General features: G+C 41.5%; 1 protein-coding gene across 1 annotated transcript in view; it reads left to right on the plus strand.

Moving 5' to 3' along the window:
• The window catches only part of AFG2A (AAA ATPase AFG2A), a 262459-nt gene that overhangs the window by 49849 nt on the left and 195862 nt on the right, over window positions 1-16748 (plus strand). The window contains exons 10-11 of the mRNA XM_075287104.1: window positions 6970-7124; window positions 12953-13162. Coding sequence (XP_075143205.1) covers window positions 6970-7124; window positions 12953-13162 — 365 coding nt within the window. The remainder of the gene's footprint in view (window positions 1-6969; window positions 7125-12952; window positions 13163-16748) is intronic.

A 16748-nucleotide genomic window follows, 5' to 3' on the forward strand; every position in this document is an offset into this window, starting at 1 on the left:
GGCAGATTAGCTGGCACGGATTAGTCCCTTTGAATTAGGTTATGGAGGGTTCACACTTAAAGGGGTCGTCCAGGATAAACTGAGAATTAACCCTTAAACTAAACTCCCTCCCTACACCAATCTTCTAATTTACGTCTATTTAAAAAAAAATAAAAATAAATCTATAATTACCCATATCCCTGGAGCAGTTATGTGACCACTCCAGGGACACTTTCTGATAACCTGGTGATGTTTCATTTCACAGCTTCAGAAGTAGAATATCACCATTACTCTTCCCTATCCCCATCAATACTTACCAAGCCTTCCTGTGTTCAGGGAACGACTCCTCCTAGTCAGGGAGACTGGGGGATGGTGGGAGTGGCTAATTATGGGTGGAATTGCTGGGCTTGGGAGATGGGGTAGGGTGGAAGGGACTAGTAATGAGCAGGATCGCTGGGCTTTGGGAGACTGGGGGAGGGTGAGCGGGGATAGTAATGGGCTGGATCACTGGGCTTGGGAGACTGGGGGAGGGTTTTGTAACGAATTGAGCGGGGGGGGGGGGCAGAGTGACAGAGGGGGGGCTGATTGAGAGGGAACTAGTGTAGCAGCTACGCAGGAAGCTAACACCTTTTAAACAAAGGCAGAGGATGCCAGCAGCAACCAGAGACACACAGAAATCACTTCAAACACTGCTAAAGGTATATGGGTGTACTTATTAACCCGTTACTAGCACTAACAGACCTTTCTAAAAAATAAATACATAATAATAATAGATTTTCTGCCTAGAAAAACCCTTTAATGTCCATTACTTACTTTTGTTAATATCCATTACTTAAAGTCCGTTACACTCATCCGTCACAGGATGAGAGCAGCGGACAATAAAACAGATGCAGACGGGAGATCCCTCTGTTAGATGTCTGTCTGCATTTACCTAGATGGAAAGAACATGACAGAAGCTTTCTTCCATCATGTCTTTTACTTGACTGAAAGAAGACAAAGTCCTATACGCAGGACTTTTTCTTCCATTAAAAAGTAAACAAACCACTGGTATAGCTCATAAAGAACAAAGCACAACCACTTTGATTTATATGCATCAGGATATAATACAAATGGTGTAATCTATTGTGTGTTGTACATCTGAGGTTGTATTTATCTAATTTTAAGACTTTCTAAGTAACAGATTTTTTTATGTCCTCATGCATAAAGCCATATAATTCAACAAGGGTGCACTTTGTTTTTCTTCTAACTGTATATGTAGAGTATTACCTATAGAAAGCAGTATTTCCATTGCTATAAAGGATAAAATAGGTCAGTTAGTTTTGCAGCCATGACCCTGTTAATAATTTGCATTCACATGGTGGATACGATGACCTATGTAGCGTTAGGACTTGTCTGCCATTGCCATTGGGCTTCTTCAAATAATTAGCTCCAAAATATGATCTGCGCTCACAATAGGGAAGATATTTGTAGCATTTCCTTTGCCTGAAGACTGCTGCTCTCTCTTTCTTCTCCAGCTGGCCTCCTGGAATGTTTTTATTGATATTGTAGCGTATCCTGTTCATTATGAATGTGCCACATTACAGGAAGTCTGTATGGCAAATATTTGTGATTCTGTAACAGAGCCTGGGGAGTCAGGGCAGGTGTTCATGCCCTTTTATAGCTCTCCAGCCTTTCTGTGTAGGCACCAGATGCTACATGGCGCAGTTTTATGTCAGGTTACAGCACATTGGGTCTCATTAACAGGATTTAGGAAGGGATCTATGTATACATTCACTTTATTTTCGTTTCTTTGTTTTACTTTACTATCTCTCCACGAACACAACTGGGCACTGAGATGTGTATCCTATACCTTTATATCAGCAAACATATTAGAATTGCTACTGAAGTAGATGTTTATATGCAGATCCTTTGTAATGCTAAAGCAAATAAATATCAGGATACATTACAAAGGACACAGTATATTTCTAGTCATATGAAAATTCTACCCATTTAAGACCGATTGTTAGTCATTGGTGCCATGATGGAAGCACAGAAATGTTCTCTTGTTACTTCGTTACTGGTTTGAGGTGGCACAAATGTTATTGGAAATGGTTTTCCAACATGCTTTTTCTATGACATACAGCTCTTCATGCAGCCATAGAATAACATGGTAAAATTACATCAGCCTATAGTTACCACTAGAGGTAGCTATTTACAGCTACTTTTAAAGGGGTTGGTTGCTTTAAATGTATTCAGGAAACGCCAGGATATACAGTTTACTAATATATTGTTAGTGTATTACTTTATTTTGGTAAGTTTGCCTCCTTATAAAGCAAAGCCACATGGAAGTGGTTGCTTATGTGACCAGACTCCCAGCATCAGCAGCTTTTATTGGAAAATGCTAGGGCATTAACAATTAAAGGAACTGATGCAGCTGTATGGTCACATTTTGAGAGAAGTGGTCAGTACTGTCATAGCAGACTGGTGTGCTCAAGTAGTGGTGCAATGGCTGGCTGAGGCAGGCGCATTTTGGTCCTGATTCTGACCAAAACACGGTCCTGATTCTCAACCAAAATACGCCGATCACTAGCCTGTATGAACTAGCCCAAAATGTAAAGCGTGGTCGGATTAAAGCCAGTGCCTCCATAAGGGTACTGCATAGTTCATACATACATATATTATATATATAGACACACACACACACACGCGTGGCATTCTACAAACTTGTAACGTTTATTGCATCTTCAGTTAAAAACAATAAAGCAAGAGAGAGGCATGCTAGATGGAACAACACAGCAACAATTGTTTCACAACTCTTGGGTGCTTTTTCAAGCTTACTTTTCACTTTTTCTTATTTTGGCAATAACTTTAAGGCCCCACGTTGCGGAAACACAGCTTTTTTTTGTTGTTGTTGCAGATTGTGTTGCGTTTTTTGAACCAAAGCCAAGAATGGCTACAAATGGAAAGGGAAATATTTAGGAAGCTCTTATATTTCTACCTTTTGCTCAATCCACTCATGGCTATGGCTCAAAAAATTGCAACAAAATGTGTAACAAAAAAAGCCACGTTTCCACAACGTAGGGAATTTCTCATTTCACTGTTTCAGAACTTTGCTTGCAGTCTCTTCTTCTCACTTCTTGTATTTCTCTACCCCCCTACCCTTGATGAATGGGCCTGAGAAGTATTGCAATACTTCTGCAGATCAGATAATATGCACATGCTGTTAGGAGTATTTTGGTTCATTGCTTTCTATTTTTCTTACCTGGGGAGTTTTTGGCTGCGCGGTGTCTGGGGTGGCATCCTGGCGCTGCGGGGTTGTCCTGTCGTGGGTATTGGTGCACACCTTCTGACTTGCACGCGCGCACTGATGGTAGGCAGCTTTATTTCCTGGTTGATTAGTCTGTCCTCCCATTTGCACCTGGGAGGAGTGGTCTCTACTCTGTATTTAAACCCATGCCTCCCATGGTTCTGTGCTGAGTGTCTCTTTTACAGAGCTAGACCTTAGCAGGAGGAGTAGGTGGTTATCTGGGATAGAGGAAGTTCCGTGGTTGGTTTTTGGGAGGTTTGGGTGAACAAGTTGGTTTGTGTGTTTTCCCTTCTGTGTTCACCAATCCTACCTCTGTGTGTTATTGACTGTGTGAGTGAATTGCCTTATCCTTTGATTTCTACTCAGTTTCCCTGTGTTTGTTTCCTAGTGTAAAGTTCCTTCCCATATTGGTTTGGGGGAATCCTTTCCCACATTTTTCCTGTGTGCTGCTTGTGTTTTTAGTCAGCGCACACCCTTGTCAGTCCCTGTCAGTAGCAGCTTCACTTGTTCGTTAGGGGTGACCCCTTTAGTCTCCAGTCCCTAGAGTTCTTATAGGGCATTCCTTCTCCCACTTCCCTCTAGGCCTACGGTATCAGTGAGAGAGGAGCTGTCGGGGTCAGGCTTAGCCTGAGAACAGCCGACCCACACCCGTGAGGCAGGGACCGGGATAGCTAGTGGGAGTAGTGCAGGGCGAGATTTCCTACTGCTATTCCTTAGCCCCGTTGCAGCTACCTGGACTGACATAACACATGCTTGTAGAGATGGACTCAGCGTTATCTGTGTGTTTACATAGAGAGATAATAGACCGGGCTTTATTAGCAAACGCAATTAGCTGAACTGGTTGTCCTTCCAGCAAGAGCAGTGAGTGAGTGCCATCACTTGTCCTACAGGTCTGTGGTTATGGTAACGCTGTGTAAACAATGGGAGGAATACATTCACATAATAGGCAAAACGAGCAGCATTTCTAAAGCAATGATAATAGTTGATTGGTGGAGGTTAGAGGTTAGAGAAGCTGGACCTAAGACAGTCATTTGATCAAAAATCCAGCTTGCATTCAAGGAGGGAGGGATTGTTTTTAGGAAACAACTTATCCTTCCCCTTTTCACATTTCTATTTTGGTGCAATAATTTCAAGAACCTCAAGGCAGCCTCAAGGTTTATATGGTCTTTTGGGTGATAGAATCACAGTGCTCCTCTTTTTATCCCAACATCTTTTTTGAGATTTCTTTTTTGTCACAGTTTTTTATGTTCATTTCGATATTTGTAATGACATATGGAAATGATATAAGACATAAGATAAGATAATCCTTTAATAGTCCCACAGTGGGGAAATTTCAGTATGAAACAGCAGCATAGTAATACAGATACAGGATAATACACAGTAATATATTACGGAAGTAGACACACATAAGCTGAGAAGAGAAGATATACTAGGAGTACATAGCAGCTAAGCAACAGAAGAAGGAAGACTTCGTAATCATAATCATTAGTTTTCTGTACGGAGTGATCTTCACTTGGTCTGATGTAGATTATACAGCCTGATCGCGGTTGAAAGGAAGGACTTGCGATAGCGCTCCTTCTCACACTTGGGGTGAAGCAGACGGTCACTTACAGTGCTGCCAAGTCCCATCAAGGTCCCATACATGGGGTGGGATTTCTTCTCCTGCATGGAGCTCACCACGGACAGTATCCTTCTGTCACCCACCATCTGTACTGGGTCCAGGTGGATCCCCAGGACAGAGCTGGCCCTTCTGATCAGCCTGTCAAGTCTATTTCTGTCCCTGCTTGATATACTGCTCCCCCAGCTGGCCACACCGAAAAAGATGGCTGAAGCAACCACAGAGTTGAAAAAGGCCCTAAGAAGTGGCCCCTGGACTCCGAAGGCCCTCAGCCTCCTGAGCAGGTAGAGTCTGCTGTAACCCTTTCTGTGCAGCGCCTCCAGGTGATCAGTCCAGTTTAGTTTATTATTTAGGAGCACACCCAGATACTTATAGGTCCTGACTATCTCAATGCATGTCCCTTGGATCTCCATTGGGGTCGGAGCACTACTCCGTTTACTAAAGTCCACCACCATCTCCTTGGTCTTCCCAGCATTAATCCTGAGGTGGTTCTGCTGGCACCATTCAACAAAGTCCCGGTTTAAGTCTCTGTGTTCCCTATTGTCACCATCAGTGATAAGGCCTACTATAGTAGAGTCATCGGAGTACTTCATATAGATACTTTTGATTTCTATGAAAGAATGTCCACCACATGTCAAAAGGAGACGCCTGTATACCATAAACATCAAATGTCTTATAAAAAATGTTATGTTTTTTTTTTTTTTTTTTGTATTTATTGTAAATTTCATAATTTATTTGCATTTCCTTCCATTGTTTCTCTATTGGGTATGAAACCCAGGACCTGGGGTATGGGAGGTAGAAACACTAGTAAATAGAATATATAAAGCTATGTTTCTGTATTCTCTTTAATGATTGTTGTGCTACTCAGTGTTCGATTTGACATACTGACTAAAGGACTCGTTCAGATCTAATACAGCACCCCTTATGTGCAGGAAACAGGTTTACTTTATTTAAAAAAAACAAAAACCAAAAAACCTTCATGTCAGGCACAAAATAAGCAAAATAAAATACAGCCTTAACTTCAGGCAAAACAATAAGAAAACAAAATCCTGCTTGTCTGAGCAACTAACTAAACAGTATTAATAAACAAACTAACTACACCTGTGGCTTACTAACAGCCACATGAACAAACCAACCGGCATGATACAGTCTCACTGGACTTGGAGCAAGAGAACAGATCCAGATGACTCCTCTCACTCACTGGATCTGCAATGAAGTGCAGGATCTGCAGCCTTTTCTGGCCCAGTAATGAGCCTAGGACCCACACCTGGGGCTGAGGCCTACTTAAGACCAGCACTGGACCACACATAAGTTAGAAATCTGGCAGAGATATAGCGTGATTCCACTACTCTGCCTGTCATCTTCTCACACTTGTTAAAGAAAAATACTTTGTGTTCCATTCTTTAGGCTAAGCCATTTTATTGTGGGGGAAAAACAGTTCAAATGAGGCTCTAGTTCCCTGTTGGGCTGGCTGCTTTGATACAAGATGAGATGTGGTTGGACTTGAAGGCATACAGATTATGTATGGTAACCTGTGGCACATTTCCCCACATTTGTTGCAGTTGGATCTGTAGTTCCTACACACTTGTAGGTTATGAAAGCTGACATTGCAGTTGATCTCACAATGCTTGATTGGCCATTTTATAGTGGTCTCATTTAAGAAGAGGAGGAGAATAGCCAACTGAGCAGAAGAAAGGCGGCGCTGGATGGATGACAAAGCTGAGCTCAGAACACAGGGGGAACGCCCCTGTAAAATGATCTCACATGGGATGGTCAGAGATAGAGGGCCAAATGTAGGCCCGCAGGCCGTACAATGCCCAGGTCTGTCATAGAGGCATGTCTAGTAGTTATTGATCCCTCGAAAAGAGGTATACTACCCAGAACTAGCCTTTGAGTGCCTTTTTATATGACGGTGGTTTAAGCACTGTTGCACACTATTGTGGCAAGACCTGGTGCCCATTCTGACAACACTAGTAACAGTTTACCTATATTTCTTTTTGGGTGCATTATTTTTTTTGTCAATGAGTGTAGTATAATGGCCATTTTGTCAGCAGCAGAATTCATGACTGACTGGTTTCCATTGCAGGCTCGAATGCTCTAAGAAGAAAACTAGGAGAGATGGGCAGCCCATCAGACAGTGACTTGGCTGCCTCTGTGGCAATCTCTATGAATGATTTCCTGCAAGCAATGAAAGTCGTCAGACCCAGTGCCATGCGGGAGGTAGCGGTGGATGTGCCCAATGTATGTAAGACTTGTCCTCAATGTCCTCTGAATGTCTCCAAATGTGACTTTTGTGTCAAAACAGAGATACATTATCTGTAGCAATATCATATTTAATATGCTGTATGCATAACCCATAAATTGTAGCTGGATATTAATGCTGGGTTTACATCTGCATCTGGCATCTGTTTAGTGTATTTTTTTTTTTTTTTTTTTTTATAAATCCCTTCAAAAGATATCAATATTGATCAAAATCAAATCAATATTTGCTGTGACCACTTTTTGGAGGAGGAGTCCTGGAAGTTGTGATCTAACCCCCACAGAGCCCTGTTCTTAACATTATCCAGTCTGCTTTGGATTACATGAAGAGACAGAAGGATTTGAGGAAGTCAACAGAAGATTTGTATTTGGTTCTCCAAGATGGTTGGAACAACCTCCCTGCCAAGTTCCTTCATCTATCTGCATTTGTACGTAGAAGAATTGTTGCTGTTTTGAAGGCAAAATATGGTCACACCAAATATTGATTTGATTTAGATTTTTCTTTTTTGTGTTCAATTAATTTTGTTCAACTGTTAACACTTCTATTTTTTAAAAACATTCTTACTTTGCAGTATTTTTATCACACCTGCCTAAAATTTTTCACAGTACTGTATAAATAACCTTAGGCCATATCTGTTAAATTGGGGGATGAATTTTAAATAACAAAAATGAAACACTGATCAGGAAGTCAATCTGATATATTCTTTAGCATTTAGTGCTTGGTGACAGGTACCATTTAAAGTGTTATATCATGACGTTAAAAGTGACCTGGCACTTCAAGTTCAGCAGTAACTTGACATAACTATGTGCTACAAACAAATTTTGCAGCAAAGTTATTATTAATTTCAAACCAGTTATCTGCAGCATAAATTGACATGTATATTTAAAGCGACTCCTTCATAACCTCCACCAATTTAAGTTCTTTGTATCCTGTAATAGTTGCCATACCTCTGATTCTGGTGGCAGTGGATTTTTTTCCTCTAGCCCTCACCATTCCCGAGCAATCAGTACTTGATAGTACAGAGCCTTATTAACATGTTACACTCCAAAACTAAATGCACTGATTGCTCGGGAACAGTGGTGGCTACAGGAAAAAATCTAACTGGATCGGAATCAGTGAAGCAGCGCCTATTACAGGATCCAAAGTACTTCAGCAATTTGGGATAATTCTCACTTGCATATTTACAAAAAAACCTGTGATATCTCGGCAATTGAAAAGAGGAAAAACTGATTCAGCTGACCCCAACCTATTTATTATGTTTTGAGTCCACCTTGCAATGTACAGAGTCTTATAGACCATACATGAACTGATAAGGATTCTGGGGAAAGAATATGCAATTTTGCCTTCCTTGTTGGAAAAAAGAGTAGTTGCTCGTGTCTTGGGAAGTTTACTCCCTATAGATCAATACCTGGTTTTCTTGAAACCTAGTGCATGACCTGGGAATAAAGCCAAAACAGAATATCTTCTCTGGATCCAACGGAAGACCCATCACGCCACAAGGCAGCCTGAAAAGTCAATAGTTATTTCAAAGAGACAGAGTGCCCTTCTGACCCACGTCTGTATCCTCTGACTTTGCCATCCAGTATCTTGCTTCGTACTGATGAGGGGCAATAACCCTTAAAAAGCTGACCACAAATGTGTTTATCTTCCTTTTGGAGGAGATATTCTGGCTAGGCTGGTATCGATCTATAGGGAGCTAACCAAAAAGTTTTGCTATAGCATGTTCTCCTTTTTCCATCAAGGAGGTCATATTTGCATATTCTTTAATGAGATGATTTAACCAAGACAGTAATAAGTCTTAACCACCAGGACAGGACTTGAACAAACAGACAAGTGGCGATGCTCTGTACTGTTTCTATCATTTTCATGGGTGAATGGGAACTACAGAAACAGCATAGCGCAGCAGAGCAAACTGCATGGTCACTTGCCTGTTTCTATATATCTTGCCCTGTTCTGGACTTGTGGCTAGTTATTTTAGTCTCAGCCATGATTTACCAGAAAGGGAATATCCCTTAAAGGGGCTCTATCATTGGGAAAAGTCATTTTTAACCAATCACATACATGCATAGCCTTTAGAAAGTCTATTCCACACCTACCTTTTGTATGTTAATTGCCTCAGTAGTTTTTGATTGAGCGTTTTTATTCATATGCTAATTAGATTCCACCATATGCTAATTAGATTCCACCCAGCACAGGAAGTTCTCAGCAGCACTTGTCTCTGCTATTCTCTCCTATGTGTGTGAGAGCAGGGAGATGAGTCACCAGCAGCAGCAGCAGCCTGTGCTGTACACACACATAGGAGAGAATAGCAGAGGGTGCTCACAGACACTTCCGGGGTGCACGCTGGAGGCTAATTAGCATAAGAATAAAATCGGGCTCATTCAAAAACTACTGAGGTAATTAGCATACAAAAGGTAGGTGTGGAATAGCCTTTCTAAAGGCTATGCAAGGATGTGCTTAGTTAAAAATGACTTTTCCCAATGATAGAGCTTCTTTAAAATCTCATCCACAATCTGCTTCTGTTCTGCACTGCAGATTTTTCGATGTGCAATTATACTGTGGTAAATCTGCAACATACATGTCCAGAAAATGTAATATCATTCTGAACAAGAAGAACAATATAGTACCTGCCCCCACTGCAATCCCAGTATCAGGATGAAAATATTAGAAAAGGGAAAAATAATTTCCTCCACTGGCGTGAGTTCTGTTTTCCTGTATAGTTTCAGATTCCAGTAACAGGACTCTGCAAACCTAAACCTTTTGGCTCTCCGGTTCGAACATCTGGAGATGCTGTTGCGTGTCTAGTCATTTCTGAGCAATTAATCCATGCAGACTTCTCTCTTGTAAACTCCTATTGAGGAAAGGCTCATGAAGCTAGTTAAATAAGCAGGTGATCCCAATGTGTTGCAATTTGGTAAAAGTAGGATTAAGTTTCCTTTGTGGAAGTGTGTAAGATATTCTGTTTGACACATGAAACCCCAGGCTAAAAATATCGCACAAGATCACATATGGTCTCAAGATTTGACATTACCAGAGCTCTGCACTTATTGGTCTCATATTGGTTGAAGTCCAGATACATAATATCAAGTGTACATATTTTAATAGTTTTTGTACGGTGCCTATTGAGAACCAGCAACTGGGCAAGGATTGGACAACTATGCAGTATTGCCTGTGGAAGTGTAGTTTTCTTTTTCAGCCTTTTCTTTTATGAGGTGTTTGATACAGATATGTAATGGGTCTATTCTGATGCCATCACTGTATTTCACACACCTTCCCTTACAAATATGATGTTCTGTTAATGTCATTTTTTCCACCCCAGAATCTGAGGTGTATGAAGAAATAATAATGAAAGGAAAGAGCATGCAACACTATGATTTCCTCTTTTTCTTTGTCAAAAAGAGTGGCAAATAGAGTGAAAAAATATTATTGTAGTGTTTCCACCTCATTGTCCTCCTATACTTGCAATGCTGTATACACTGGAGACCTGGCATACTAGACCTTGCCTTAAAATCTTTTTTGGGGTGGGATTTTTATACGGATGACCTATTCTTGTAGGTCTTCAATATCAAAACTGTGGGCTTCCAACACCCGGCACTATCAGCTTTTTGAAAATCCTACAGTGTTCAGTTGAACGCTGTGACCTCTGTACTGCATACCAAGCATAGCGTCATACATATATACCAGCTTTACTTGGTATTGCATCTTACTCACACTCACTTGAATAGGATGTGCAAACAGGCTGGGTGGCAGATAAATGTCATTTATTGACCTGTGAAGTGGACGCCATGACCACCTCTGACAGCTGGTTGTCAGGGTTTGCAGGTTGTTAGATTCCCACTGATGTGATATTAAGAACCTATCCCAAGATTCAATCATCAATATCAGTCTCCCGGAAAATGCTTTTAAGGTTGGGGCCCCACGAGTCGGAAATGCTGCGATTTGCCTCCAGCAGAAACGCTGTGGGAAAAATTGCAGTGTGTTACAGTAATTGCAAAGTGGATGGGATTCATGTGAATACCATGCCCACTTTCCGGTAAAAAAATGCAGCGCGGACAGCATGTCAATTATATCTCTGGAAACGCCGGCGGCTTCCCCGTAGATATAATGATAACAGAAAGTCAGTGGAGGAAAACTCAGTGAACTTTCTGTTTAAAGCGCTGCGGGAAGAACCTAGCTGCGGATCGTCCTTTGGGGCCTTGGCCTAAAGAGATCTGGGTGCTTTTGGCCCTTCTCCTTCCCTAAAAGGTATAACAGCTATATAGGGACTCTGGAAAGTTAAAAAAAAAAATCTAAACAATTTATTTATATTTGCCATCAGCAATATTCTATAGCTTACAAAAAGTACTTAGAACTCTCCTGTTCTCCTAGATTCCGTTTAATGAAAATAGTGGGGATCAAACAGAGATGGACATCTGTTTGTGCATTGCTATGCACTAATGCTGAAGCTCGGCTCAATACTAGGAGGGAGGAATGTATTGTAGCGGGATGCAATATAAAAAAGGGGCATTGCTAATAGACCCCTGAACTACATCTAACACCTCTCACAAACCTCTAGGGAAATAACCCAGAGGGGAAACGTGCCAGATGCCACTGCTGCTGCTAGTCTATCAATCCAGACTTCTATCAAGGCTAGATAGCCTCACACTGCCTAAGCATAGTAGAATTAGACATATGCTGGCAGTTTGACTTTGATCCATTGCAAGATCTAACAGATGGACCTTGGCAATTGAGATGGAGTGCAATTTGTCATCCCACCTAATACTTGAGATGTTGTGAAATGTGCAGCCTACAAACAATAAAAAAAATGAAGTGTGCTACAGCTAGCTATATACCACTAAGAAGCACACTGGCTTTCACTAAGGAGGTACACACCTATCACCGCATTATGTGGGTTAGCCTGGTGTAGTCCGGATATTTTTATGAGGCTTTTGGCCCCTAGTTTTTAATGATGATCAATGACAATTACCGTAGTTTCAATAGTGTTTCATCAGACTAGTTTCTTTTATATGTTTGATTTGGTGAACACATATCTATTAGGTGAAAGATTAGGTAAAGATTAGGTTATCATGACTGACCGGCAGCTAACATGTCTGCTTGTGAGAGTGCCATTTAACCGTGCCTTATATACTAGAAGCTTCCTTGTGCTACCTCCGTATACTTGCCTCTGATGAGCTGTGTGGAAGACACTGCAGAAACGCGTCAAAATTTTCTGCTGAGGTAAATATGCTTGTTTGTATGTGGCTAGATTGGTGGAGCGTGTAATGTAAGCTCTCTAGTCTGATTTCTAGTTAGACCTAGACTGGTCTTTTACAGGTAAGTTCTGCTCTGTCTGCAATTTTGTGTGTTGTAAGAGAGACCTGGAGTTGTGAGGGGCGTAATCCTGGATTAATGTCTACCCTCCTCTTATTGGGCAGTTTTGGCTTGGTAAAGACCGCTATTTCTTGGTTTTATTCGGCTCATACTGCCAGTCTACGATTCCTACAGCGTCTGTGAAATTATTTACACACACGGTTAAGTTCATTGGGTTATCAGCCACATTCACAAATACTATTTTTTGTGTTTAGCCATTTGTTTTAGGATTTTTGGACTTGAGATATATTTATACTTTTAAAAGACTAATAAAAGTTAGGTTTTAGTGCACTTTTTTTTTTTTTTTTTAAAGATTAGGCGAAGACATCTAATCAACTTTCCTTATTCAATTTCACTTTTCTTAGAAGTAGGCTCTTTTGCGTCATATCATTACCAGCACAACATAGACTGATGTTGGTTTGTGCCACTTTATCAATCTGATTTTTGTGTTTTTTTCCAGGTATCGTGGTCAGACATTGGAGGTCTAGAAAATGTTAAACTTAAACTAAAGCAGGCAGTAGAATGGCCGCTGAAGCACCCTGACGCTTTTGTTCGCATGGGAATACAGCCACCTAAGGGAATATTGCTCTATGGACCTCCAGGCTGCTCTAAAACAATGATTGCAAAAGCTTTAGCAAATGATAGTGGACTGAATTTCTTGGCAGTGAAGGTAAGTCACCTTGTAATCTGACTATTGATGTGAAAAATTCACATAAGACCTAAAATGTCAGCTCTGTTAATAGTAATGGCGCTCCCACTGTCACAGATATTATTGGGTAAACCTACTGTAGGTAGGGTAGCAACAACAAGATGATGATGGCAATACCTCTTATTTTACTATTTGGGGAGATAATGTGACTTGACACACTGACAAGCAGGGCCAGTTTTAGTGTGGCCCTGGGAAAAATTCAAAGCGGGCCCCATATCCTGAAATGACTGAGTATGATGGTGTTGGCTTGCCAGAAGTCAGGGCTGCGCTTACTGCGGCATTACTATAGTCTTAAAAGATCAGGAATACAAAAACAATTGTAAAGATATATATATATTGTTGTGAAACTGCTGTGTGTGTACTGCTATACTGGGGAGAATTATTACCACTATACAGACAGTTACCAAACAAAACACATCATAGACCAACACCACCTCTATACAAGGACCAGATAGTACACAACCTCCACACTGTGACTACCTCCAATACACTACATAGTGAATCAAAGACAGTAGACCTAATAAACATCACATCAATTAAAGGGTTTTCTGGCCCCAATTTGATTTGTTTTTTAATACTCATAACCTATCCACAGGACTGCTCATCTGGTATTTCAGTATGTGATCTGTCATGGCTCAGCACCAAACTCCATACAGATCAGCTGTTCTAGCAGCTTCTGGGTGCCAGAAGCAGCTAGTGGACAAAATGCAGCACCTCTCCTATTCAATTAAAATCTTAATGTGCCGTCACTCGGTCAAGAAGTTTGGTGCCAGGAAAAGGCTTCTCATAGCCATAGCAAATAGAAATAAATTTCCTGCACTCAAATTAATGCTTCCAAAATATTGTGAACTTTTATTTACATCCAACAAAAACGTTTCGGTCATATACAGACCTTCTTCAGTTTGTCAATCTCAGGATAATGTCGATGGCGAGCGCTAAACTCTGCTGTTGTGAGGACTGTTCAGACTGACACTTCCTACAATCTCATTGAAGCAATATCCTCACTGAACACCTCTTCTATACTGGTGTATGTGTAGACACAGGTTTGGTTTAGTCTACACATACACCAGTATAGAAGAGGTGTTCAGTGAGGATATTGCTTCAATGAGATTGTAGGAAGTGTCAGTCTGAACAGTCCGCTCCTATTCAAGTAATAGGAGCGATGCTGCAATTACCCAGAACCACCACTACAGAGGATGGTGCTGCTGTGCCAGTCCTATTACTTGAATCCTGTTGCATCCTGTCCACTAGCAGCTTTCAGGTTGGACCCTGACTGTTGATATACTCACATACTGATGTCCTATCCTGTGGACAGGTCATCAGTATCAGAAATCAGTTTGCGGCTAGAAAACTCCTTTTAAAATAGTGATTTAATAATGCTCTTTTCTGCCCCCAGTAGTAATAACCACTTTTTTTTCTCATACACAATACAAATGACTACCTTTGGTATTGCATTATGAGTTATAATAACTATAGTTATTATAGCAAATAGCTGAAGTGGGAAGTTTCTGGGTTCATGAAAATTTCCAGTTTTAGCTATGGTATTTTTGTAACACGTTAGTTAACCTTTAAATCTTTATTTGGTAACATCAATGATTACTTAAATATTTCCATAATTGAGTTATATGAAATGCGGTACAAGTTGGGCCTGGTCCCTGGAGGAGGCCAGCATAATATCAGTATTCACTGTGGGATCCACCGGGCGCAGAATGCAGATTTCTGTGCATTGCTGGCTCTTGATGGGTTAGTACATGATGTTGCTTCATTGTTCTTGTGCAGATTGGGAGATTGGGATTGGTATTGCATAAAATGTGTGCTGTGAATGTTTGGATGTAATTTTACATGTACATGACGGATCAGGTGTTGGCTCGTAGCATGTCCATGAGGATTTGATGTCACAGTCATTCATTGTTTGCTCTTAATAATTTACACCATTTTACATCTTATCTGACACATCTTTGCTATTGTAGTCCTTCCAGCTTTTTACCTTGATGTTTTAGTAATTTGCTTCCTGTGATAATTGTTAGGTGTTCTCTGTGCGAGATAAAAGCTCAGATGAAAGGCTCGCTTCTATATCTACATCCACATCTGGTCTTGCATTTAGCTCTTTGGAGGTATCCTCCTATACTGACCAGGCCAGTAATTATAATAGCCTTTTCATTGTCTCTCACCTGGAACTTCCTGAACAGACTCTTTCATCAAACTGGTGCATGCCATATTTGCTGTTAATGATAACAATTTGGACATTGCTGTTTGTTGGTCTGCGGGGTAACCGTGTTTGAAGTTTTTTGAGAAGGAGAGGAGTTAAGGTTTGATGAATATTAATACAATTAGAGGGGCCTCCATAGTAAAAATGAAGGTTCCTTTATTTTTCAACATTAAAAGTTTTATTGAAAGTTTTTCCAAAAATTTTTTAACACAAACTGGAGAGGGGGAGGAAAAAGAAAAGGGGGGGGGGGGTTTCGAAGGGGGGGAGGACCGGGAGGGGGAAATAATGTACAGAAGTATCAAATAATGGCAAAACTTGGGGGAAAAGGAGGGGATGAAGGAGGGGGAGGGAAGGGAAGGGGGAGGGGCACAAAACAGATAAACGCTCTGGCGCAGCAGAGCTGGGGAACAAACCATATGCGAGAACCTCAGCAAAAATATGAATAACAATAGACAGAGGAAATAAGGAAGAATTCAACAAACAAACCACGCAGGGGGACATTACACAGGGGACACAGAGGGAAAGAGGGAACGGAAGTCGGCAGAATAATAAAAGTGGTTCCAATGGAGCCAGGTTTGTTGATGCTTGGTATCATCCTGACGGAGCTCAGCCACCAGGGTTTCCATAGTTCGCAAGGCAAGGACCTCATTCAACCAACAAATGAGCGAGGGGGGGTCGTAGACTTCCATAGCCTGGGGATGACAGATCGAGCCGCCACCAATAAAAAGCCGAGAAGTCTACGGGTGGGTTTACGAAACACACGGGAGAATAGTGAAAGGAGTAGCGGAGCCGGGTCATCTTCCAGATCAATCCCCGTCACCTGCCGAATAACCTGTCTGACCCCAGTCCAAAAGGGACGAAGGAGAGGACATCCCCACCAAATATGGGCCATCGTGCCGCAGTCAGAGAGACATCTCCAGCATCTATCAGAGGTGGAGGGATAAATATCATGTAGGAGGGCCGGAACCCTATACCATCTGGAAAGTATCTTAAAGTTGGTCTCCTGCGCCCTACACGATATGGAGAAAGTATGACACGCACGAAAGGCCGATGACCACATACCTGGGGGGAACGAGACCCCCAATTCCCTCTCCCACCCGCTAATAAATGACGGAGGCGAATCCTCAGCCCCAACCAACAAAAGACCATAGAGAAGGGAGACAATGTGAGAGGGAGGAGAGGAGGAGATACAGAGACGTTCGAATGGTGACAGAGGCCTATGAAGGTCTCGGGAGGACCGCAAAGAGGAATAAAAATGGGAAAGCTGGGAGTATTGCCAAGAAAAGAGCAGTGTATCTGGGCATGAGGCTTGGGTCAGAGTCTCAAAGCGAGAGAGAA

This window comes from Leptodactylus fuscus, chromosome 1 (genome assembly GCF_031893055.1).
Source record: "Leptodactylus fuscus isolate aLepFus1 chromosome 1, aLepFus1.hap2, whole genome shotgun sequence".
Lineage (NCBI taxonomy): Eukaryota > Metazoa > Chordata > Amphibia > Anura > Leptodactylidae > Leptodactylus > Leptodactylus fuscus.